This window comes from Hydractinia symbiolongicarpus, chromosome 8 (assembly GCF_029227915.1).
Source record: "Hydractinia symbiolongicarpus strain clone_291-10 chromosome 8, HSymV2.1, whole genome shotgun sequence".
Taxonomy (NCBI): domain Eukaryota; kingdom Metazoa; phylum Cnidaria; class Hydrozoa; order Anthoathecata; family Hydractiniidae; genus Hydractinia; species Hydractinia symbiolongicarpus.
The window spans coordinates 18,916,166-18,941,867 of NC_079882.1; the positions used below are offsets into that span (position 1 = coordinate 18,916,166).

General features: G+C 34.3%; 1 protein-coding gene across 1 annotated transcript; it reads right to left on the reverse strand.

Annotated features, from left to right (window-relative positions):
- Nucleotides 1-19,363: 19,363 nt before the first annotated feature.
- LOC130654671 (52 kDa repressor of the inhibitor of the protein kinase-like) lies at nt 19,364-24,904 on the reverse strand. The gene is made up of 2 exons (XM_057457284.1): nt 23,528-24,904; nt 19,364-23,169 (listed from the first exon to the last, which is right to left on the reverse strand). Exons 1-2 carry the CDS (start codon nt 23,911-23,913, stop codon nt 20,112-20,114), a joined length of 3,444 nt encoding a protein of 1,147 aa, XP_057313267.1. The 5' UTR covers nt 23,914-24,904; the 3' UTR covers nt 19,364-20,111.
- Between the last annotated feature and the right edge of the window lie 798 nt (nt 24,905-25,702).

Genomic DNA, 25,702 nt, shown 5'->3' on the forward strand with positions numbered 1-25,702 from the left:
CATGTACTTACTTTATTAAATCTTAAAAAAATATTTTATACGGTGGCCCACAAGTATCACGGCAAATAATGAAAGTTCACGGCAAATAAAGAAAGTTCACGGCAAATAAAGAAAGTTCACGGCAAATAAAGAAATTTCACGGCAAATAAAGAAAATTCGCGGCAAATAAAGAAACTCTGAAAAATCAAATTGATTAAACAAAACAATAAGGTGACTTTGGTGCCTCTTTCAGGCTCCAGGTTTTGTCTATTGTTGACCGTGTTGGGTTGTTGGTTGGTTGAGGTAGATGTTCACAGAGTTTATTTCTCTTGTGTTGCGAGGCATTAAACTGTGTTTACTTATTCAAGGTATGTCATCCTCATCAGGTATGACTTACTTTTAGAAAATGTAGGTTTTTGAGAAATTCCTGCTAGGCTGCATCGCAACGAATGTTTTATATTTTTAGAAGAGTACACAGAGGACGCCATTTTCGATGAAGAAAATGTAATCAAATATTATTACCACTGTGGTTTTAAGTATGCAGAAATTGTCCTCTTACTTGGGAGGAAACACAACTGCATCATAAGCATAAGCACGCTTCTAAGACGCCTTAAAAGTTATGAGCTGTGTAGACGTAATCGCAATGTTGTTAACTCAAATCAAAGAATTGAACAAAGAATACGTGAGATTGTTGACGGTCCAGAATCATGTGGTGGTTATCGTACTGTTTGGCATACTCTACAAATGCAAGGATGGGATATGCCAAGATGTGTTGTATCTAAATTGCTACGTGAGTTGGATCCCGAAGGTACCGAATTCAGAAAATTCCGCCGTCTTAAGAGGAGGGAATATTCGAATCCTGGCCCAAACTTCGTCTGGAACATTGACGGATATGATAAGCTTAAGCCATATGGTTTCCCCATTCACGGTGCTATCGATGGTTTTAGCAGAAAAATATTATGGTTAAACGTAACAAGGTCTAACAATTCGCCAGATAATATAGCATGGATGTTCGTTGATTGCGTTATTAAAAATAAAGGATGTCCAGTTGAACTGATTACCATTTGGGGACAGAGAACTGTATTACAGCCGAAATTCAAGCATTTTTTCGTGCTAACACCGAGTTCATTAGGTACGTCCCGTCGCCAAGAAATCAACGCATTGAATCTTGGTGGTCTCATTTCAGCAAAACACGATCAATTTGGTGGAAGAATATTTTTGCTGACATGGAGGCCAATGGAGGCCTGGATTTAAGTGACGAGCTTTCTAAAAAATGTTTATGGTATTCGTTTTCTGCATTATTGCAAAAAGACTGCACACTGGGATACTCTTAGAATTAGAAAATCTCGACGTGACACTGCATCTGGCCGTCCTGATTCAATCTATTATCTTCCAGAGCAATTTGGAGGCACGGAGATGAAATTAGCAGTATCGAATAATCAAATCTCAAATGTACTAGGAGATGTCAAAATGAACGAGGAGGAAAATAACTACACAGATTACTTCAAGTATTTGAGATCCCAGTTGTGTATTGAATTTCAGTGTGCTTCGTTTTGAATTTATGTCGTGCAACCCCCTTCTAAAGCTTTTTTTCTACGGGAGGGCCTGAAAGGCTATTGATGAGCAAAATAAACCAAAAATTAAAAAGTGGGGCAAGACATTATTACAAAGTGAGGCAGCTGCGAAAATTACAAAGTGGGGCAGCAATGAATTAATTACAAAGTGGGGCAGCTCCGAAATTACAAAGTGGGGCAAAAGTTATTACAAAGTGGGGCAGATATTACAAAGTGGGGTATAACATATGTGACACGAAAAACAAGTGAAAGTAAAGTAACATAAGAAAAAAGTAATATATAGGCCCTGTGTTGGAAGTTAAAATTCACGCAAACACATAGAGGTTTGGGCGGACAGGAAATAGCGCGCATAGCAATATAGAAGGCTGCGAGTTCATGCATCGTACCAATATAATCAAGAAGCTCTGGGCGCAATGTAAAAGAAGAGCGCGTACCTTTACGAGAATTTGCGCAGGGCCTACGCTCAGAAGCAAGACATGGTGTACTGAGGATTAAGAATTTCTACAAGCTTTCTGCCAGCGTTGATTAAAATGATGAAAAGTGTTTATCTTATATTAAAAAGATATAGCACAAGAAGAAATTTTAAAATTATTAAAAAAATCAAACTTAGTTGTAATAGATCACATTCTACCATGTGTATCCTTGGATTTCTTGTAGTACCATAACAAAGGTTGCAACTGCAGTAGAGGTTCACGCAAATGTGACGTTTTGCTTGCAATACATTTTGCTCTTTGACTTGAGGGATGTAAGGAAACTTAACTGTTTTAAAACACTTTAAAAGTTCTTCAGAACGCACTGTAATGTGTTCTATAGACACCATTTTCAAATTGCGACTGCATCCCACAATCTACTCTATTGTTTTGTTGTTAACAGCGGGGCCTATTTAAAATTCTGTATAAATGTGTTATTGTCAAATTCGATATTTATGTGATACAATAAAGTACCGTTAACTCCGGCCCTCAGAGAGAAATAAAATTCGTCCGACCTAACGAATGTCTGAGATATACGAACTCTCAATAACTCGAACTTTTTGAAAAGTACGACTGATAAAGATTTTATAAAAGGTTTTTTGTGAAAATAATAAATGCAATGGAAAGCTTTGGCCGTTTTAGATTGCTTTAAAGATGTCACAACTTTCGAAACTCGTACGCGATTGTATTTTGCTTTCTCTTCTATGTTGAAATTGAAGTATGGACTCTCTCAGAAAATCGTTTGATCTTAATAAAATTTGCAATAATTCGTTTTTAATTCGAATCATTTGACATACGGTTTTCAGAATGTTGGAGTTACATTAAGTTTTTTTGCTAAAGGGACAAAGTGCTTCCAGTCTTAATTTCGATTCATATTATCTTAGATAATATACAGTCCTCTCTTAAACAGTGTTATTAGCTTTTTAGCGACCTGAGTTTGAGTTATGAAATTCTTTATTAACCAACTACTTCTTCCAGGTGAATTAGCCACAGAACGGTATGGCCACGTGAATACACTCGTGACGAACGTATTATTTACAATCTCTATTCTGATTGGTCAGTGGCAGGGGGGAAAGCAACGTTAACGGAGGTTGACGGATGCGATAGGAGATCAAAAAATTTGAAGACTTGTTTGTGAAGAGCCCCTTGTTAAGAATTTTTTTTGTTGGAATAAAAATTATCTGGTGTGAAATAAATTGATAGAAAAGCCTTGTGAAACACCCTAAAGCATAAAATATAAATATTGCGAAATTTTAGGATTTAGCTTTGCCATGACAATCTGTAGTACCTTCAGCAGCAGAATCAGGTCGAGTATTAAAAGACAACAGCCTAAATATAGACAACTAGCATGAGTTGTGAAATGATGAAGTGCATAATACTTAGGTTGCTTTACAATAGTCGTCTTTTAGTTCGATGTTTAAATGTAAAACGGAGAAAATAGCATTCAAAATATAAATTCTTTGTTTTCAAATCAACGTTCTTGCAACTTGAACATTCATGAATTTAAGTGTCCTCAATTCAACAAAACAAGTCTGACAAAATGATTTGATAAATTTGAAAACTACAACAAAAACATTCATTAGGCGATCTATGAAGTTAATATTTACAAGCATTCTGCCAAACCATAGAAACGAAGTCTACCATATTACTTGCTGGAAGGTTGCTAAGTACCCGTGCTATCCCATGATCCTATTGGTTCTTTGATTGACGTCAAATATCGTTAGTCGTTCTACGTTCACTATTTGACGTCAAACAAAGCAACTTACTTTGCAATTATACAAAGCAACTCAGTCTTTGAAAAGACAGTAGACAGAACGCAGCTATGGATATTGTCACTCCAATTGACGTGTTGGAATATGTTGTTAGTTTGGTTCAACTGTACTTCTTTTACATGTCACAAAGGGGTAAGAATTTCTTCTGCCGGTACTGTGAGCTAGAAAAGGGAGGAGAGGGGAGGAGCAACTTTAGAATACCATCCCACTTTAACTAAATTTGACAAACGAACCAACCTATATTCAACATAACCAAAACACCAACATACACAACAGAGAGGAGTCGGGGCTTAAAATGATATTCTTGTTTTAACCCTGGCTCGTATTCTTTACACGGTCTTTTTCCTATTGCCCCCGTTTTCTTCTTTTGAAATACTCATTTTTTATATGAAGAAAAGAACTTTATTTATAAACTAAATCTTGGCTACTAAAAGAGACATTTTGTACTGCAAAAAATGCAATCAAGCAAGCCTGTCTGCAGCAAATCATATTGTGGATAGCCAAGGTATATATAGGTGCTTCACTCAATAGCGACATTGTCGCCATAGAGAAATAGACAAATAGGAAAGAAATGTTTTTTAGTACGTTGCATACGGCAGCTTGATTTCAGTTAACACAAATTTAAACTATTTTCATGTTTCCAAACCCCTTGTGTAGCAAACACCCAAACACATGTCTGCTAAAGACAGGTTTGAATGTAGAATAAAACGGGATGCAGCTCTCACTTAGTGAGCCAGTTATTATCCTTTTTTCTTGCGCCCATCATTAGTGGGGCATGTGGGCCCCTGTGTCTTGTTCCAAAAATAACGCCTCTGCGGCCGAAGAAAAGGATTCAAACGGTATTAATGGAAACAAAATACGGTATTTAATCCATATCCGTATTAAAGTCATGTACCCATAATTTTACTTCTTGAATCTCCAATTTTGACATTTGGTTTCAAAAAAACCTGCGGTTATCTTTCCTTTGTGAAGGAACTTACTTTTTGTTTCTTGCTTTAGATGTATTGTTAGAAGTGATGAAATACGTGGTGCCTTGTTGTGTGGTGGTTGGGTTGTTCGTCTTTGTACGATCTCATAAATTCTTCACCATAAGCGATGACGCGATAATACGACTGAGTAATGGATATTTTTTTGACGATAGAATGCGATGTATTAAGGAATTCCAAGGTAGGGAATAATTACTTTTCGACTTTTTATTGCTATTACAAAAATTATCAAACAGGTAAAAATGTGGTAAAGTTTAATTGTAATCGATGTTTAAAAGTGAGAATATCACTTCTAAACACAAAAAGGACACCAGACCGCCACCCAACTTAAATGCCGACATGCTTTCACTATAGCAGATTTGTTTTTTGATTGGGTGTCCCTAATCTCCAGTGGAGGATTCGAAGTATCGTATGTAAAGAAAGGATGTTGTGTGGTTTGTTTGTTTTTTGATTGGGTGTCCCTGATCTGTTTTTTTCCATCTAGAAATACTAAAGACAAGGATGTTGAAAGAATTGAAGAGAAAATTTGCGAAGAAAGTAAAAAGGTCACCTCCAATAATGAAGAAATCCTCTGTGAACCCGAACAAGCCTGATAAGATATATACACAACTTGTCAGATATCGCGATATAACTGATTGCAAAAAGAAAAATGACAAAGGTGAGATTGAGATTGCACGTGTTGGCACCAGTAGTGGCGGCTTACCGGAACAGCAGTTGCAATTGATTTCTCTTGTACAAAATGATAATTCCGTCAAAATATTAAGTAATCCTGTTAGCTTGGTTGAAAGTGATGCAACTTGTAACAATGGCGGCTTGTTGCAAGAAAATCATCCGTCTGTCAAAACTAGGGAGAAAATCGTTGATGACATTTCTGTTTCTGAACAGTTAGACACAGGTGCTAAGGCAGTTCTTAGTGGTGATACTGTCCCGCTTGATAATGCTATCCCACATTGTGATACTGTCCCAGATAGGGATGCTGTCCCAGATGTTCACATTGTTCCAGATATTGATACTGTGCCTGGTATTGATACTATCCTTAATAATAATAATGCTCCTGAAGATGTAATTGTCTCCGATACAACCGGGGAAGTTATTGTAGCTGTTCCAACTGTTAATCGCTCTTCAGTTTCTAATAGCGTTAATAACAATCTAATGGATATTGATGAAGATAACAATGAAAAACGAAGAAAAAAGGGTTTTTTTCGTCGATATTTTTTATGTTGCTGTGGAAAGTAGTACTACTGTTTTTAAATAGATTTTACATTTTTATTTATTTATTTTTTGCTTTATGCGTTTGCAATTATGCGTCCCCCCCCTTCTGATAACTTTTTCTTCACAACTTGAATGATCCTGGTTGTTTTAAGACGTGACTATCATAAGTCCTTCTATGGGTTTCAATAGGTTAGCTATCAGGCCATTTTTGAGTAAGAAACTTACTGCATTTTATATCTGTGATGTTGTTAATGTCCATTACACATTGCTCTTTGATCACTACTTTGTCTAGTCACAGTGTACTTAACAATTGTCCAGTGGATCAGAAATATATTTTTTAAAAATAAGACAAAATTCTAGAACAGATCTTTCAAAACGTGGCAGTTAATCAGAATACTTACAGTGAAATACCAATCGAGTAGGTAGAGTGCGATAAGAAGATCAATGTTTGTGTGATTTTTTGTCTGCTTTCTAAATCTGAAGACAATCTAACTTTCATTCAGTGTCATTCTAAATATCATCTGAAACTTGGAGTAACCAGTACGAAAAAGTGAAGTTATCTTCTATATTTTTGAAAGAAGGAAATATTTTTCATCACAGATTGTAGTTAGCTCATGCAAAACTTAATCCTCCACTTTGTTTCGGTATTTAATTTAATGATGTGGCACTTAATAATTTTGCAAAATTATTTTTGTATTGAAAAAACTGAGGGCGTTCTACTGGCAACTATGGAAACGAAAACTTGTAGTCAGTCTTTCGTTCGTTTGCGAAAGCTTCGTCATATCTCAAGTGCGGCATAGTTTTACTACCACAACGCCATCTAAAGTCATTTATTCTTGATGGATAGAAAGTTACTGTTAAGGAAGTTTTGAACCTTTTTTTTCATTCAATGTATGCAAAACATTAAAATAGGAATATTCCAATTTTTATCTACAACGGCTCTCTAAAAAATCTGTTTATCTAAATTTACAGACTTGAAAGAAAATATTCTTGTGAGCCATTTTGAGAAATAAAAGCCCATTTTTTTCAGGATTTTAAAACGCTTTAAAAACTTAGAAACCCTTTAACATCAGCTCTACCAATGCTCAAAAGTTGATCATAAGAAATTGCCACAAAATGGTAATAGCATTTTTCATATGATATTGAAATAGAGTACCGACACTGTAACTATAAATCACACTGCAATGTATGCTTTTTGAAATTATTTTGGGTCGCAAATCGACCTGGTGAAGTTGCATCTACAAAATAGACTTTTTTGTTAAGTTCTGGGTTTTCTTGTTTTAAGCTTTGTGAAGAAAAGAGAACAATATCACCTAAGCAAAATTTCAAATTGTAACTCAAAAAGATTTTAACACAGGGAGAAGTGCCCGCGGCAAATTATCTTATTACTTGCTCAATTTTTATGAAACTTTGTGACTAATGCTATAGTCTGATCTATTGATCAAATGGGCACTTGTCGCAACGTCTTCCTGTATGCTGATAACGTTACAAAAAAACACTAACGTCAGCAAGAAAATAATTATGCTAAATAAAAATACAATTGTGCTAAGTTTTATGTCATTAGTATGACTCTATTAGAACTTATGGACAGCATGCACTTTATGCCACACTCTTATACTTTCAACGCTAGAAAAAGTCCATAAAAAACAGAGCTGAAGTAACGCTTAGCTGTAATATATAAGGTGTTCTGGATTTCATACAAGAACTGGATTCTTTAACAAAATAAAACGAGGTTGCGTGATATGAAACGCCTTTAAAGTAACTCACCACTTATGGCACTTCCTTGTTTGTACCTCGAACCAAGAAAGACGAAAAGCAGCAAAAAATCAGTTTCGTTTTTTTTGTTCTGCAATAGAAAAACTTATGATTTTCAAGCTATTTCCAACACAATAACTAACCAATAAATTAGTAATAAAAACAATATTTTTAACATCTGTGCATATGTTAACAAAATTTCAAACCAAAGAAGCTTGTGGATTAAGTAAATTTCATACTAAAGTTAATGCCTGGCATTATAGACCACCAATCAATTAATTGCGACACCTGAAAGGATATCTGTTTTTTTTAAAATACTTAAACACAACCTATCGAACACGTGACACAGTAATAATCTGTTATAAAGTTTTGACAATATTATTTTCAATGTATTCTTACGTTTGTTATTTAACGAGAAAACAGTAAATTGTTTTTGTCTTTGATTGGAAGCAAAACAATTTTTGGCGAAATATGTTGCCATTTTAAAACTGTTTACCCACACTGCTTAGAAACTATTTGTTATATCCATACACTCAAAAGTTTACCTAGCCACATTTAGTATGAAGCATTAGAAGTACCTTCACATGTGTGGCTTGTTGCTAGGTCAGCTATGCGTTCACCATTACAATATTAAAATGTAACGCATTTGTTATTTGCAGCTAAAAGATTTCGTGCGTGGTTTAGCATGAACCCGGTTGTCGGCCGTCCATTTCTATATCGCATATTTTGTGTTTCCAGACAGACAGACAGACAGACAGACAGACAGACAGACAGACAGACAGACAGACAGACAGACAGACAGACAGACAGACAGACAGACAGACAGACAGACAGACAGACAGACAGACAGACAGACAGACAGACAGACAGACAGACAGACAGACAGACAGACAGACAGACAGACAGACAGACAGACAGACAGACAGACAGACAGACAGACAGACAGACAGACAGACAGACAGACAGACAGACAGACAGACAGACAGACAGACAGACAGACAGACAGACAGACAGACAGACAGACAGACAGACAGACAGACAGACAGACAGACAGACAGACAGACAGACAGACAGACAGACAGACAGACAGACAGACAGACAGACAGACAGACAGACAGACAGACAGACAGACAGACAGACAGACAGACAGACAGACAGACAGACAGACAGACAGACAGACAGACAGACAGACAGACAGACAGACAGACAGACAGACAGACAGACAGACAGACAGACAGACAGACAGACAGACAGACAGACAGACAGACAGACAGACAGACAGACAGACAGACAGACAGACAGACAGACAGACAGACAGACAGACAGACAGACAGACAGACAGACAGACAGACAGACAGACAGACAGACAGACAACCTCAGTGTTGGGACCAGCATCACACATTTTTAGTTCCACTTCTTAATTGACCAAGTGATGTTAGTATCGTATTGAGTATCATTGAGTTTTATTAAAAAAAGATAATGGACATTTTGAGCTCGTTAAAATGCTCATTTCTGATCTATTATTTGATAAAAACAGACTGAACAAATAGATTAACAATAGTCGTCAAAATACTTACCGTCTTTTTTCCAGCTCTCTCTGGCGTCAGATCTATTTTACTCTTAGGTGAATAGTTATCATTATTATCATTGAGTGTTTTATCGCGTGATTCATTGCGTAACATATATGATGTTTTGAATTCTGTTTTAGTATTGCATTTTTAGATCTTCTACGAATTTTTGAAATTTTAAAACTTTAAAAATACATGATCTGTTTATACTCCCACATTGTTTTGTGTTTCGACACATCACATGCTAAGAGTTGTTTTTCTGAAGTTTCATGACTAATAATTTGTATTTTATGTACATAAAATCAATTTATACTTGCATTTATACTCGTAGTAAAGGCTAGTCTGTATATTACACCTGTGATCTTTAAAACACACATTTAAATAACATGATATATCTAAAATTTCTAAATTTTTTTATAAAGTTTTATTTTCATTTTATAACAAATGTGGGAAAGACTTATTTCTTCTCAATTTTTAATTAATACTCATGAAAACCAAATCAGAAATTCAACCTCGTCACTAAAGTTTTTATCATTGTGTTAAGTGTCCAAACTACAAAGCACTGGGTAAAGGCCGAGGCAAACCAACCAAGCTTCTCCCATGTTGGATGAAAAACTTTATTTTGGATGATATAAGATTTTAGGTTTGTGGGCACTTCTTTCATCCAACATTTGAACGCTTAAAGATTTGATCGTTCATTCATTCTTTAAAAGCAAAATGGCGGATGACAAGAGGTTTGCAGTGCTTGTTGTGTTACTGAATGAGCTTTTTCTTTCAGATGAGGAGAAGCCAACACGTGGTAAAACAAGAGAGTGGATAAAGATTCAACCGCCTTTAACATTCTATTGACAATTCACAGAGTTTGTAGCTGTTGGACATAACATACCATCAAACCTACCCAACATGAAAAATGATGCATTTAAATCAAAGATTTCCTTGATCTTGCCGAAATTGTTGAATGAAATGTTTGACAGTGATTTTTTTAAAATCTTTATAATGCGCAAACAAAACCCGTCCCTAGCTTCTTTTGTCTCTTTTTTTACTGGTCCAGTAAAAAATTCATAAACAATTCAATGATGCTTGTTTGTAATTTAGTAGCTTGTCTGCAAAATATTTTATCGGGCTTAAAAATACAAGTTTTGGTCATATATATTTTTCATATATTATTATTCACAATACTATTTTTTTTTTAATTCCTACCACTTTTATGTGAATATTTTTAACAATAATACTTACTTTTCAGAGTACATTCATTTTAGTGCCAAAACTGTTGTCTTTCTTCTTTATAAATACTAACAACATAACAGTTTTGAAGATTTATCCCTTTCTTTTTATTTCCAACTAAGGCCTGGACATGGAAGTTGGTTGACCCATAGTTATTATCTCTCTTTTTATACTATTTTATACTACAAAGTCAAAAAATGAACTGCCTAGTATAAGAACATTTACTTTTGACGAACGGTTACAGAGATATTGGGGTTCAAGGACTGTTTGATGACGTCATCAACCCTTCTCTTTCGAAACTGGTGAGTTGACCCAGCATTAGAGAAGTTGCCCCTAGTTACCCACGAGAGAGTTATCACGTCAGTTATTTCCAGCTGTTTTCAAGATATTAGGCCACAAACATAAAAGTGCAATGACTGCAAAGCTTCACTAATTCACTATTGACGTCAGCCAGTCTAATGTATTGACGTTGTGCCGGAACGCCAGAAAAGTAACATTTTTAATAAGACGTAATATTTTTAGCTGCAAAAGAAACATGAGCACGCCCACTTTGATGGTCACAGATTGTAACAGATTTCGTCTCTTTAATAATAGCCGTATTTTGTCTGTCTGTCTGCGATAGGCGAGTCCTGTGGCGGAAACACGAAATACGATATATAAAGGACGGGTTACCCCGTGAATTTTCCACGGGTTCCCGACTAGTCTCTATAATAATAGTCGTAATTTGTCTGTCTGTCCGCAAGAAAAACGTCTTGCAACGGGCACACGAAACAGCGTTTTATTTAAAGATGGCCGACCCCGTGGATTTTACCGTGGGTTAACGACTAGTATTAACATAATAGTTTAATATAATAGTAATAAACGGTTTGATGTTAAAATGATTGACGAGGAGACTAGTGTGATTGAAGAGGGGATATTATTAAGATAGTGAAGGAGAGTAAGCATGTATATTGAAGTATCTGGTTTGTTGTTTCTTTGTTCCGAAGTATTTTTAAGCAAGAAATAAGCGACTGCTCCCGCATTCAAATCGCGTGGTCCTACTGTGTGTGTCTATTTGTGTGTTGTACGGGTCATTGGTGTGGGTGGAAATACCCCCTAAACAACAAAAAACCTCTACGCACATCAGGGCAGCGCGCAATGGGATATGATACTCTGTGCAGGGGCAAGGAGTTCTCCCACTAATTATAAGCTGAAAAAGAATACCAACAGGAGAAAGCGTGCTGAGTCTAAGGCACTGATAACATCCTGGATATGGACAATGGATCCGTGTAGAGTTTTGCAATTTTATGTAAAGAATTAGAGGTATTTTTTATTCAGAAAGTTGTATTGCGGCTTTGTTTTTTCTTCTTAATATCAATTGTTCTCTGCAGGCTTTTGTATGTTTTCGGAACGCATTTTTTACTAAAAATAACTCAAACGGCATCTACATATAAATGTCCTATGAGCACGGCTGTTTATTTTGAGATGAGCCAAGTCTATTAGGTTTTTATTCAGCAATAATTGCATTTTTGTTGTCTGTTAACTTTATATCTTTGAAAACTGCATTTTATCCAAAAAGATTTTCTTTTATATCGTTGTTTTTTCTCGAATTTTAGTATGTTTTTTATGATTACGAGTAACTGTATTCCGTCGAAGTTAAGTTCATTAATCTGTTCTTTTTATTTTGATTATTTTGTCTTTAGAGGTTTCTTATTATCCTTATTTGCAAAGTCTATTATCGCCTTCGTTATTTTTGTGATATATCTAGATAATCTAAACTTGCGTTATTTACCGCCTTCTCTATAGCTTAGAAAATTACTTTCGGTTCGGGCACAATAATTTTTTGGTTGTGTGGCGAAGTATAGTAGTATTTAAAAAAGGGCGGATGGTGTGAAAACATCTATCGCGTTCTAGCACCCTCTCTCTTCTAGCACACTTTACACAGAATCTCGAAACTATCAAATTCTAGTGGGGTACAAGAGGGAACCAGGTGCGAAAAATTAAAAAAAGGGAAAAAAATAGACATGTTAAAATTCACTACCATGCATTAATGTGAATTGAATTTGTTTTACATATAAAACATAAAACAAATGTGCACATTATTTTACGTAGTTCGTTGGAAAACTTAAAACTCAACAACACTTTTAACGACATGTCACGACAAGTCAGCTACAAAGTTTTATCAAAATCCTCATTGCAACAACGAGCTATTTTTCTATTTCACCAATTGGTTCATAACGTGACAAAAACTAAGCCGTCAATGACCTTTCAGTGAATGGATATGTTGATTTAGAAATATTTTATCTGAAAAATACTTTCAGTGTAATATTAACCTGACAGTTGAGGTAAACAATAAAGAAAGTTTAACAATGTGTGACCTTCCCCTTAATTCAGTACGTGAAAGGTTTTTCTATAAGTTTTTTTATTTCTATGCACATTAATGCTATGTTGTTTACTAAAGAGTGATACAACAGGCTCGTATATCATATCCAGCTCATGTTATTCTAAAATGTTTTTCATGCTGCATAATATATAATTCGATCAGTTTTTCAAAAGCTCCTTTTTAGATTGCATTTCTGCAGACGGCAGAATAACAATTTTTTGTGCTTGCACCAAACTAAAAAATAGAAGAACGAAAAAATATTAAAATATAAATAAGAATTTTAAGAAGACCTGTGTAAGTATCAAGTTTGCTTTTTCGTGAAAAATTTTCACTTTTTCTAAATATGGTAAAGTGGTTAAATGAATAATTTTCCAATTTTGAAATCTCCTCAATCAATTATATCAAGTATCGAAAAGCACAACCTGGATATAAAAGTTTATTTTAGCTCATCTATTGGTAATTTTTACTGTTCCTTCAAATAATCCAACTTTTATAAAGTGTGTTTTTACTTGTAGCATTTAATTTAGCGTCCTGGGTGCAATGAAATCTTGCAAATATCGACGTAAGTGTATTGCGAAGCCCAAAAAGCCAAGACACACAATTGAAAGTCGATTTGAAGCTACTTTGCGAGAACGTTTGAGAGTACAAGAAATTAGGCTGGCGTATAAATCATTACAAATGGCATTGAATATACCTATGGAAGGCAGACCGAGATATTTGCACATCCTTCAATCTGCAATTGCTTACATACGCTACCTAGAGGATAAGTTAGGCCTAAGAATGACGGAACGACCAACATCCGAGACTGCGACAATTAATGCGGAATGTATTTACTGAGTTTGTTTGTTTGTTTGTGTATGTTTGTGTGTTTGTGTGTTTGTTTGTTTGTTTTTTATTTGTTTGTTTGTTTCGTTTTTTTTAAAGACTATAGAAATTGTAAAAATTATGACTATATTTCACTTTTGAGAAAAACTTGCAAAGGATCAACGCTTTCATCATCCATATCACCATTTTTTAAATGCTTGTCTCCCAATTACAAAATAAACAAGGTACAAGTTTTGCTTATTCTTTGAACAGGCATGACCATCTATACTATTATCCTGCAGGCTCTATCCAATGAAAGGAAAGGAGATCTCCTGTCTTCAGGAGTTCAATTAAATTTTTATGTTTATGATTTCTTTCTGGTTTTCTATTTTTTTAGTTTGGTAGTGTTAACCTTCTCCATTGGTACTAGTTTGGTAGTGTTAACCTTCTCCATTGGTACTAGTTTAAATATACTACATTTGACTCCAAAAAAAATCGGACATAAATTGTAATTTGATAAATTTAAATCTAATAAATAAGGAGTTATATTCAGAAAGCTAAACGGGGTGGCAGACTTGTGTCACGAAGTATTTGTTGCGTTGTATGTTACAACTTGAATTTTCAGATAAATGAATTAAATCTACTTATATTAGTAGCTATAAAAGATAAGTTAAAAAAATAGAAAAAGTTTTCTTTAGCTTATATCGTGTTTCAGACGAAACAAATTTATCATTGAATCGGTGTATTTTTCACCTTAAAAAATTGCCTAAGCTGTATTCTGAATTAGGTGCTATAGATTCAATCGAAGTTTTTTTATGATATTCAGAAAGAGAAAACTGAGTTTCTCTCAAAAGAAAGCTTAGACGCATGTGTCAAAGCAAATCCCTAATTCAAATCCACCCAGTAAACACGAAAGAATTTTTAAGGGCAAACCCCAAATTAAAATCAACCAATGAGCGTAAAGTCATCTTACCCTCTAATAATAATAGGATGATTTATAATGTTTGTTTGAGTGAGTGAGACCATTCTCGTGCAAACGTTAGAGAGGAAAGAATATTTATTATGGTAATTTGAATGTGATTATTATGTAGGCGAAGAACAAGAAGTGACCAATAATTCCGACCGCAGAAAATTCGTTTGCGCCCCAGAATAATTTTTCCCACCTTAACTCTTCCGATTTGTTAGTGGTAAACAAAAAGTATGCTGGATCTCCTGGCTACTAAGCGTTAATAAACTGTACAATAAGTTTTAGTTCTAAATTTATTAGTAAACAGTAATATAAAAAGATGTTCGGATCAATCCAAAAACGTGGCTTACTTAGTAGGTTTAGAAAACATATAGCAAAAGTAGGTATACTTAAAAGTCTACAATATGTTAACTTTTTTGTCACTGCCAATACCCGCTTTATAACTGTATTAACTACAAAATTGTGAAACTGCCAGTTAAACACTGTAAAAAGTTGTGCGCATTTTACAGAGCGAAGATGGATGTAAATTAGGTTTTATTAGGTGTTATCACGTGCCTAATAAGTGAAGAGTGGACGATATTGAAGTTAAAAGGGATGTAAAAACGATTGGGTCAGAAAATTATCGAAGAATCATAAGGAAGGAAACGCATCTCGTCCGGAGTTTTAATTATTAACTGCTTTTGCTAACCGCTTCTTTTAACAGTTCGAAAATCTTTATAATAATAGCCGTCGTCTGTCTGTCTCTGCTGAGTTACAAAATTATGTTACGTAAACACGAATATCAAATGCAATATATTTTTATCCACTTTGTTGCGACAGGTAAATAAAAAGGACGGGCGAACCCGTGGATTTTTCCACGGGCAATGACTAGTCTCTTTAATAATAGCCGTATTTTGTCTGTCTGTCCGCGAAAACCGCGTCCTGTTACAGAAACACGAAATGCGATATATAAAGGACGGGCGACCCCGTGGATTTTTCCACGGGTTAACGACTAGTCTATATTATAATACCCGTATACGTCTGTCCGTCACGCAAAATGGTAGCTTAACTGCGACGGGCGAACCCGTGGATTTTTCCACAGGCTAACGACTAGTTTTATTAAGTTGTCTAATTATCAGTGACAGGAATCTGACATGCTTACGACATTACAGGAAAAAACTTGTAGTACATCACAGAAAAATGCCGAAATTGAGTTTCGCATGATTATATTTCGTGCGTAGTAGGTTTGACAAATCATCGACTGCCGGATATTCTCTACGTCATTTTAGCGCCTCCACGGAAATTTCACTCTTATATTTTATCTACACAATAAAAGACACTTGACCATTATCTGATTAGCAGGCCATACACCCACATAGTTGCTAGGTGATTAAGCAAAACAAATTCTATGATAGAAGGTTTGTTGTTTTCTATCGACTTACTAAAGTTACAAAATTAGGATTTGCTTTTGATTCGAAATAAAGAATAAATTCAACTCTTAGAAACGCTTGATTCAAACAGCACAATGACAAGAAATCATTTTTTCCTCAAAAAAAAAATAATTTGGCAGCTCGTGTAAATAAACTATTGCCCGTTTTTACAATTTCTAATTGACCCAATAAGACGTAAGATGTCCAAAAAAATGCACCAATTCTATTCAAGTTATCTTTATTCATTATTTTATGGTTGTATGTATATGAATTGATTGGGGTGGTCAGATAATGGAAAATCTACCTTTTTTAAAATAAAAACATCCTGATACATCTTTGGAAATTACTAATTGAATTTTCAGTATACCTCAATAATCATTAAGGTATAGTTTAATAATTATCTCATGAAAATTGGGGTTAGGGTCTTTTTTATGTGAAGTTTTCAAAGACAAGCGCGATTAGTTTTAATACGTTAGAAATCTTCTTGTGTTTAAGTTTTCTCTTTCTACGATACCTAACACACCTAATATTTTAACATCAACAGAGCTGGCGATATTTTCATTGTCAGTAAAGATACGTCATTAACTGTGATGACCAATGCGCATTCCAATGGTTAGAGTTTGCTTTTACAATAAGAAAAACTGACCAAAAGCAAATCTTAATAAATTGGTAATCTCGGAAACACCTCAGAACTCAATAAAATTAAAGGTGATCAAAATGTAAATTTTTATGACTAGATGTCGACAAGCCGCTATGCGAAATATTTTTTCTTACAAGATGTCTTCATTTGACGCGACCATCACTAGTTTTTGATTGATTTATTAAGACTGGTTTTTAAGAACTTGAATTTGATCAATAAGAAGGGCATTTAACAAGCCTTTTTCATTCATTGGAAGGCTAAAGTTAGACCTTTTTTATAGTTTTATAGTTTTAAACACCTTTTATTCAAAAATGTTTTTTATGAGCAGCATATCTGCAAAAAAATATGGAAGAAAATGGCTTGCTTCATATGCGAATGAAGAAAAGTTATTCCATAGGTTTGTATAATATTTCGCAAAATTTGCTGATTTGCTGATTCTTATTGTTGCACTGATCTTAAATTGCTTTTTGCGGTTGCTAGCTGACCTACGTTAGACACACAGGAAATCGTAATTCTTTTTTCTGATCTCATATTTTATCATCGTAATTAAGCAATGTCTGAGATGTTGCAATCTGTTTCTCCCGCGTTTTTTTACGCGGAAAATGTGAGTTTGGTTCACACACTTAGGAGAAATTAGTCGTCGCTTAAGTCACAAAAATTACCTACGTTGATGACGGTTTTGACCTATCAATTGTTTTTTTCTAACTTCTGTAAATTACAGATAGCTTTTTTCATGGTGATAAATTATGATTAAGATTCTTCCAAATCAAATTCATGAAGTTGACTTAAAGTTTTTTCTGTTTTAAAAAAATAGTCCAAACGTAGATAATATATAATATTTTTAAAAAGTTTCAGAAATAAATCGGTAATAGATTTGGATAATTTACTAGACCGAACTATTTTTAAAAAGTTTCAGAAATAAATCGGTAATAGGTTTGGATAATTTACTAGATTGACCTATTTTTAAAAAGTTTCAGAAATAAACTGGTAATAGATTTGGATAATTTACTAGACCGACCTACCTGCCTTTTTTTCTTCTATTTCTTCTTCTACAGCTTTTTAGTAATTGATTCGATTTTTTTCTACTTTCCACGGCCCTGTACCGGTCGCCGTAATGTCGATAAGAGCGTCAGGAATCCGGGCTAATAATATACATGAAGTTGAAATATTCTAGAGAATTTTTTGCTCTTTTGATGTTACCGCATTTTTTTTTGTTAACATTTTTCGCATAATAGCACTATAAGTGTTAATAAATTTTGAAAATCTTTTAACGAAAAAAGTGTGAAAAATTCATTCCATAATTTGAGGAGCTCTTAAATTTTAATTTTTTTTTCGTTGTTCTATTCAAATGTTTAGGTTTTAAGATTTGTTGTGCCCATTTGCTATTACCCTCCTAATAAAAAGCACACTCAATAAGACCAATATACTACTGCCGTTTTCTTACAGTTCAAATTTTCAGCAAATAGGCGCGCAAAGAAATTTAATACCGTTTATTTTTTACTACAAGCAACGTTTTGAATTGTTATGTCGTATTTTTATGGTATAATTGCCTGCTGTAGTTGAAAGAGATTAATACAGCTTATTTTCAAATCGGAAAATTATTTCGGACGGATATTACCAGTAACATTAACTACAAAGACATGATATAAGCATCATCGTGGATTAAAACAAACAGATGTATCAATCAACATTCATAATTTTTGAAAATCAAAACAAAACAAATATAACTAAATGTAATTACTGGTTCATCAATGTGCAAAAACTTTTCATGTTTCATGTTAATAGAAAAAAAAATTGCACAACTGTTTAATTTTATTTTTTCTAATAACTTTAAAAAAATTCTTTAACCACAATTTGATGAAAAATGCTTATTAAACAGCTTCAATTAGATTGATACTTTAACAGAAAAGAGATGCGTTTGTCATCTCGAAACAAGCCTTGTTAAGGTTTCTTCGAATATTTGCAGAATGAATTGCTTATTGATATTCGAAACAAGGAGTTGGTTAACTTTTTTTTTGTCAGTAGACTATTCTTTTTTTCCTGCTGAAATCGTTGAGATGGACATCTACGTGCTGGAATTTGACTTTCGCGACAGGAGGGGAATATGTGACGGCTAAAGTATTGAGTTGTCACACCTCTGCTTGGTGGATACCGTGGAAAAAAGGGCACGTATCCTCAGTAGGAATAAAGCCTTTAAAATATTTAAAATGACAACATGACCATTTTAGAAGATAAAACGATCACCGACGCATGCAATGTTGAAACTGACCTGTATCGCTTCGTTATCGTGATCGGAATGTTTGAGGGATTTTTATTGTTAAAAATGTTACTCGAGTTCGTTACTCTGCGAATAAATAGTTATTGTATTTTCAATGTCCAGCGATTTAAGTCTGAATCGTGCAGAAATTAAAAACATTTGCAGTGTATTAACCGACTGGTAGCCTTATAGTAAAGCGTTTGCTTCCAGTGCGGGAGGTCTTAGGTTTAAACCCCGGCGGAATCATGCCAGAGACTATAAAATCCTTTCTGCTTAGCGCTCAGCATGAGAATAGCAGAGGCGGATCTAGGATTTTTTTATGGTTAGGCAAATTTTGTTTTTTTTTCAATTTTTTTTACGAGATACCAGAAGACCAGAAAGAGGTTTTCGAGGTGGTAACAAGTGCTTTTCGGCTACTAAGGCTATATAATAATATAAAATACAAATAAAAGTTTTGATACATAATGCGATAACTACTCCCGTCTTTTTACTATCTTCCGACGTTTTGTATATGCCAGAATAATGTTTTTTATAAATTTGAGGTTAATCTAATAACCAGGCAAACAATTTTTCTTCTTTCTTCTTTCTTCTTCACTTGTATATAAGCAGAAACAGAAGTAATACCAATGGACGAATGAATCTAGCATTGAAATCAAAATAAATGATCAATTGTCAAACAACAAACCATGAAGTGAATGGAGCGCCACTCAACAGATACAATTATTTGCATCAAGACCAGTCAAAATGATAGGGTAAAAGGCTAAAGGTAAAAACAATCATAATAAAAAACACACAAAATTTAGGAAAAACAGAACTTAAGTAATTACGTAAATTGATTGTGAAATTTGGACCTTACTCTGGAGGTGCTTTGTTACAGTCAATTGCTTCCAGGAGAGGCCACAAAGGCAACTCGAGAATTAAAGTTACAGAAAACATTTTTGTCAAAAATAGGTAAGGTAAGTACATAAAAATGTAAGTATAATTTAGGCAATGATAAGGCATATACTAATATAAGTATAATTTAGGCAAAAGAATAGGTATGGTAAAATAAGAGGTACATATGTATATATAATAAAAGAAGTGTTCTACAATAACTTGAAGTAAGGTTTTATGAAGAAGGTAATAATGTAATTCACTTAAAGTTTAATCGTCTATTTTTCAATGAAAATTTCTCAATAACATCAGAAATATTAGGAATGATGTTTTGATGTACATGCATTAAGGCTAAGCCATTTAGTCTATCTGAGTCCATGGTTGTGCGAGTAAATGTTTTTAACCTCTTCATGGCTGAAAATGTCCTTTCACACTCGCAAGAAGTCACAGGTAAAGTGGCTAAAATTCTCAAGGCCACTTTTACATTTTCAAACCCAGTAAAATTGACAGATTTCAATGTGGAGGAAATGTTGTTAGGTATAGGCCCTTCATATGATTTCCAGTAAATTTCCCAAAGTTCCAATTCATGTTCGATAGATTGAACATTGGGCAAGTCTTCTAGATAGAATTGAAAGAAAGCATTGAACCTTTTTTTCCAATCTACATTTTCTTTGATAAGACTCAGCATTTTTTCTGGGAGAATAGCTAGCCCACTATAGCAAGACAATGCTTTTTCTTCAAACCTGCCAGTAAGTTCGGAATGTAAATGATCCAACATAGGTATTGTAATATTCCTTTTATAATGATCAGAAGGATTTTCTGATGGTGTGTTGGATCTAAAAAGTGTTATACCCGAGGTTCGAGGACTTGCCTCAGTAACATGTAGTTCCTTAGCAAGATCAGAAGCTTCTTTGTACCACTTTTCATGGTAGTAGTCAATGTTGTTTCTAACCATGGTAGTACGAGACTTGAGAGCATCTATCATGTGTATACCATCCATGATATCATTTGCTCTGCTTTGTAAAAGCTCAGTTACTTGTAAAGTCATCAAAAAAATATTTTTAGTGATCATAAATGTAGCCATGAAATCAAATGAGGTTAGGACTTTTAAAAAAGGAAGAGCTTTAGAGGATGTGTCAGCATTACAAACATGATTTAAATTTAAATTCATTTCATCTAATGTGTTTACAATAGCTACATAAAGGTCATTAAATACCTCCATACCTTTAATTCTCTCAACCCACCTTGTTGCACAAACATTAAATAATTTATATTTTGTAGCTGATGGACAGTGTTCCTTGATATTACGTTCTAAAATCAACCGCCTAGTTTCAGAGTAATTAAAAAAAAATGAAATGTCTCTAATCTGTCCCATAACATTCTCAACTGCTTGAATGCCACAGGTTTTACAGATTGCTAAATTTAATCGATGGCTATGGCAATGCGTATACAAGGCTTTTCGGTTTATGCGTAGGATTCTTGCTGCCAAACCATTTCTAAAACCTGCCACTGAACCTGCACCATCGTAACCTTGACCTCTACAATCCATTATATTTAGCTGAAGATCTTCTGCGAGACATTTTAGGACAATTTTACATAAACCATCACCTGACAAACCTTCCCCACAATGAACCAGTCTTAAAAATTCTTCCCTAACATCACAATTTTGGTCAACAAACCTTATACAAAGAGAAAATTGCTCTTTGCATGAACTGTCCATGCATTCATCACCAAGAATAGAAAAAAATTTACTGCCTTTTATTTCAAGAACAATTTTTTCAGTGATGACTTCACCAATACAATTAATCAACTCATTCTGAGCTGTTTTTGAAATGTAGGTAGCATTTTTTGCACTGTTGTCAAGAGTTTCTTTGAAAACAGGGTTTGCACGAGCTCTATAATTTAAAATTTCTATGAAATTACCTACTCCCCCAGATGAGTAACTGCCTACTTCAGGATGATAACTGCTATCATCTCTATGACCTCTTAAAGGGATATTTAGTCTTCCACACAACAAAATTGTATCGATGATTGGCTCAAGTTTGGCTTTATTTTCAGAAATCTGTTTACTTATTTGCTGATCAACAAGTTCAGAAATTGGTTTGCTTTTACCAGAATGCTGGCTCAAATATGTTGTAAACAGTGAAAATGTTGCCTGGTGAAGACTTTTTACAGAGCTAGATGTTTTTTCATGGTTTTTGAACAACGTTGTAGCACAACGTTTTGCATTAACAGGCTGTGTTACCAGATTTCTTATGTTTTTTAACAAATTAGGAAACTTATTTCCAAAAAGAACACATGGCAAACAGTAACCACCATCATAAGCAGGTGAATAACAAAGCCAGGTGTATTGTTTTAACCAATCAAATTTAAAGGAACGACCATCTTTAACAGGAAATTTATAGTTATTATCAGGGATGAAAACTTCGTTTATTAATTTAATTATTTCTGAATATTCCATGTTTTGAACTTTATTCATATACGAAGCTATATCGTTGGCTAAGGTTATTTCGGTTGACACAGAAATAATAGAACTTATTGCACCTCCAGAGGATTGCTTAGTTACAGGACTAATACTAGTCACTGATTTAACAGTAGAACTTGATGACATTGGAATATTTTTTGTTTTGGTTGACATATTGACAGCAGGAAATGTTACTGTAGGTCTGTCAGAAGCAATACCTAGGTCATTCATGCCATGTCTATTTACCCAGAAAGGCAATTTTGACTGCTTATTTTTTTTAATCACAGGTTTTGGCAATGGTTGCTTGATTTTTCTTTTTGGATGTACACCACATAATAGAGGCACAAAATGATTATGTTTAAATTCAATTTGTGTCGGTAAAGTACCACAATAACAAAGTAAAATGTGAAGACTTGTAGAAGAAACTGCAGAATCTCTAGGTTCAATATTTTGACTGTAAAGAAGTTTCAATTTTGCGTGACCACAGTCTGGATATAGTGTAATGATGTTCCTCGAAATTGCTGAGGACAGTGCAAGAACACAAACAAAACTACACCACTCAAAGTTTTTTATATTATGCATTGCCTCTACTTTAATTAAAGCATCAGCAGTTTTACCTGAATCTAAAGCAGCATGTGAAACTAAGAGACCACCTAAAATGTTTCTGAAATTGTTAAAATAAACTCCTTTGCCTTTCTCATATGCCGAAATTATAGTGGGATGCTTTATATAAAAGCCACTATTTAAATACAGTTCTAACGATGTCAAAGTTCTTAGTTTTCGAACAAGAGAGTTATCTCCACACAAAAACAAAGATACAGAGCTGTATAAACAGTTACCTGAGGCTTGTGACCTAAAGAAAGTAAAAGTTAAAAATTAAACAAAATTCCCAACTATCACACAAGCAGCTGCTGGCTAGCTATACTCCATACTAAACTTAACAAACTCATCAAAACATAAAACAAGATTACACTTGTCTCAGTTATCTTGTTTTTAAAAAAACAAACTATTCATATGAACGAGGTTATTAATTGAAGCTTTTGTTTTGATAAGAAAGATTTAATAACACGTTTTGTAAGAACATCTGTGGAGGTGGGGGTTAATTATTTCATAACAATCAGTGCTGGTGCTTAATAACTTTTAATGTTTTTCACAAAGAGGTACCTAATACTCAAGACAGAAAAAGCTACAAAAATTATCTAGCTACTTACTTCAAAGCAATAAATTTGTCTTTAGCAAAGGTTGGAATAAAGGTTTCAGCAACTAGATCGCGAAAATACTTCTTTCCAACATTATTAATCCTCTCATTATCCGAAAAGGTAGCTGAATCCAGAATTTCTTTTTTCAATTTTGCATACAACTCATTCAATTTATTCAAATCATTTGACTTGAAAGCTTCTTCAACAGTGTACTCCTGATCAAGGGAATCCATGTTGAAAAAGAAGGACACACCCTTGGCCGCACAGAGATTTATGTAAAACTTACCCGCGGTCGTTTTAGGCGTTTTTCTTCTCGGTTTTAGAATTCTATTCATTTGAAGTTGAAGACCCACGGACGTTTTAGGCGTTTTTTCTTCCGATTTAAGAATTCCATTCATTTGAAGTTGAAAACCCACGGACGTTTTAGGCGTTTTTTCTTCCACCCGTGATTTTCATTCATTTAAAACTTGGAAACCCACGGACGTTTTAGGCGAATCGGTATCTTGCCTAAAATCGCCCCGGGTTTACTTCTTATTGAATTTTTAAAAAAAAACAGTTCCTAACAACGCGCATCCAGGTTGGCGAAGCAAAGTTAGCACTACAAGACAAATTTACAAAAATATTTATTACTTTCACAAGTTATGCTATATGGCATATTTTCCTTTTTTTTGCCCAAGCTTAGGCTTAGGCAATTGCCTAGGCTGCCTAACCCTAGATCCGCCCCTGAATAGAGTTGATATCTTGGGTGGTTTTCTAGTTAAGCGATCGCTGTGCTTGCACGAATTTCGTAGCTCAAATTGGAGCTTTAAATGCAATAAATGCTGACGTCATTATGTTATTTTTCTAGGCATCAAGGGGTATATCGTAAAAAGGAATTTATTTATATAATTCACATTAAAAACAACTTGTAATTTTTACCCTTAAAAATTATTCATGTCAGCGATTGTTTATACAGACCATATAACTCGGCAGTGGATGACAAGTTTCATTCATATTATAATTTGTTACTCGATCACTATACATGCAAATTTCCCCCACATCGTTAGTGCTTGTAAATTTCATCTTCTTGATACCGCCCTATGTATGCATAGGAAATTGGTGCGCGTAAATACAATCAACGCAATTTTCCGCTTGTGTCTAGCAAATGCTTTGATGACAAAAGAGAACAAACGATCAGCACATGATTTTGTGAAACTAAAAGCTATTAATTAAAAACCAATATCCTCAACGGAAATTTCCATGTACTTTAACATGCTTACATGACAAACATTGATGCTATAAAATTATAAAAGATTGATAATTGATTGTCCTTTTTGACGTTAAATGATTTCTAAAAATTATATTATTATTCTTTGATTTGTTATATTTGTTTCTTTTCTTTGCTAAAACCCCCTGTCCGGTAACCTTGTCCCCAGTTTCTTTTAAATTTTTTAATCCGAGTGAAAACTACTTGTTAAGCTTCTACCTAAATGATATGTAGGGGACAACATACATGCCGCATCACGCAACCATCAATGCTTAAAAAGTCTTGAGATAGATCAAGTGTATTTTAGTACCATAGACCTGGTCCTTGTTAGCTGCGCTAGGTAAGCAGCGCCATTTGTCGTGTTAGTCTACACTTCTTTTTCATAAGAAACATTTTACAAGCAACACGAGACTCAAATCTTTCAAAAAGCAACAGACAAACAATAACCTAGCCTAAAGTAGATGCATCTTCCTCCAAATGTTGTATAAAAGAACAAAAGCAGAAATTATAAAAAAAACAATAGTTTCCCAGACATATTCTGCTTTAAAAGTTATGTAAGTTCCATAAAAAAAACGCGATTAAACTGGATTTTAATTTCGATTGGCTCTAGCCACGTTCCAGATAGCTAGTTAACGAGCAACAACTAACAGTTGAGCCTGTGAAATGAAGAAAATTAAGCAACCTTGAGCCTCAGTTAAAATACCATTCATATCCGAAGAAAAAAGGGTCAAGAAGTTATATTGTAATCGGATTAAATGAAATCAAATTGACTTGCACGGTCATAGAAACTGAAACCGCAAAAATTATCAACGGTCTTTGTTGTTCCTTACTATCACCTTTTAACCATGCTATGTCATTGAAGGGAAAGCAAACTGGTAAATAATTTTGCTTACGTAATGTTAACGTGTTTCTAATTGTCTGCGTTTGACCCATCAGCATGT

What these genes read in the sequence shown, in the direction of transcription:
- LOC130654671 (XM_057457284.1), bottom strand. Translation starts at nt 23,913, where the DNA reads ATGAATGGAATTCTTAAATCGGAAGAAAAAACGCCTAAAACGTCCGTG. An exon ending in GACAAATTTATTGCTTTGAA is followed by an intron (nt 23,170 to 23,527) that starts GTAAGTAGCTAG and finishes TACTTTCTTTAG; the next exon opens with GTCACAAGCCTCAGGTAACT.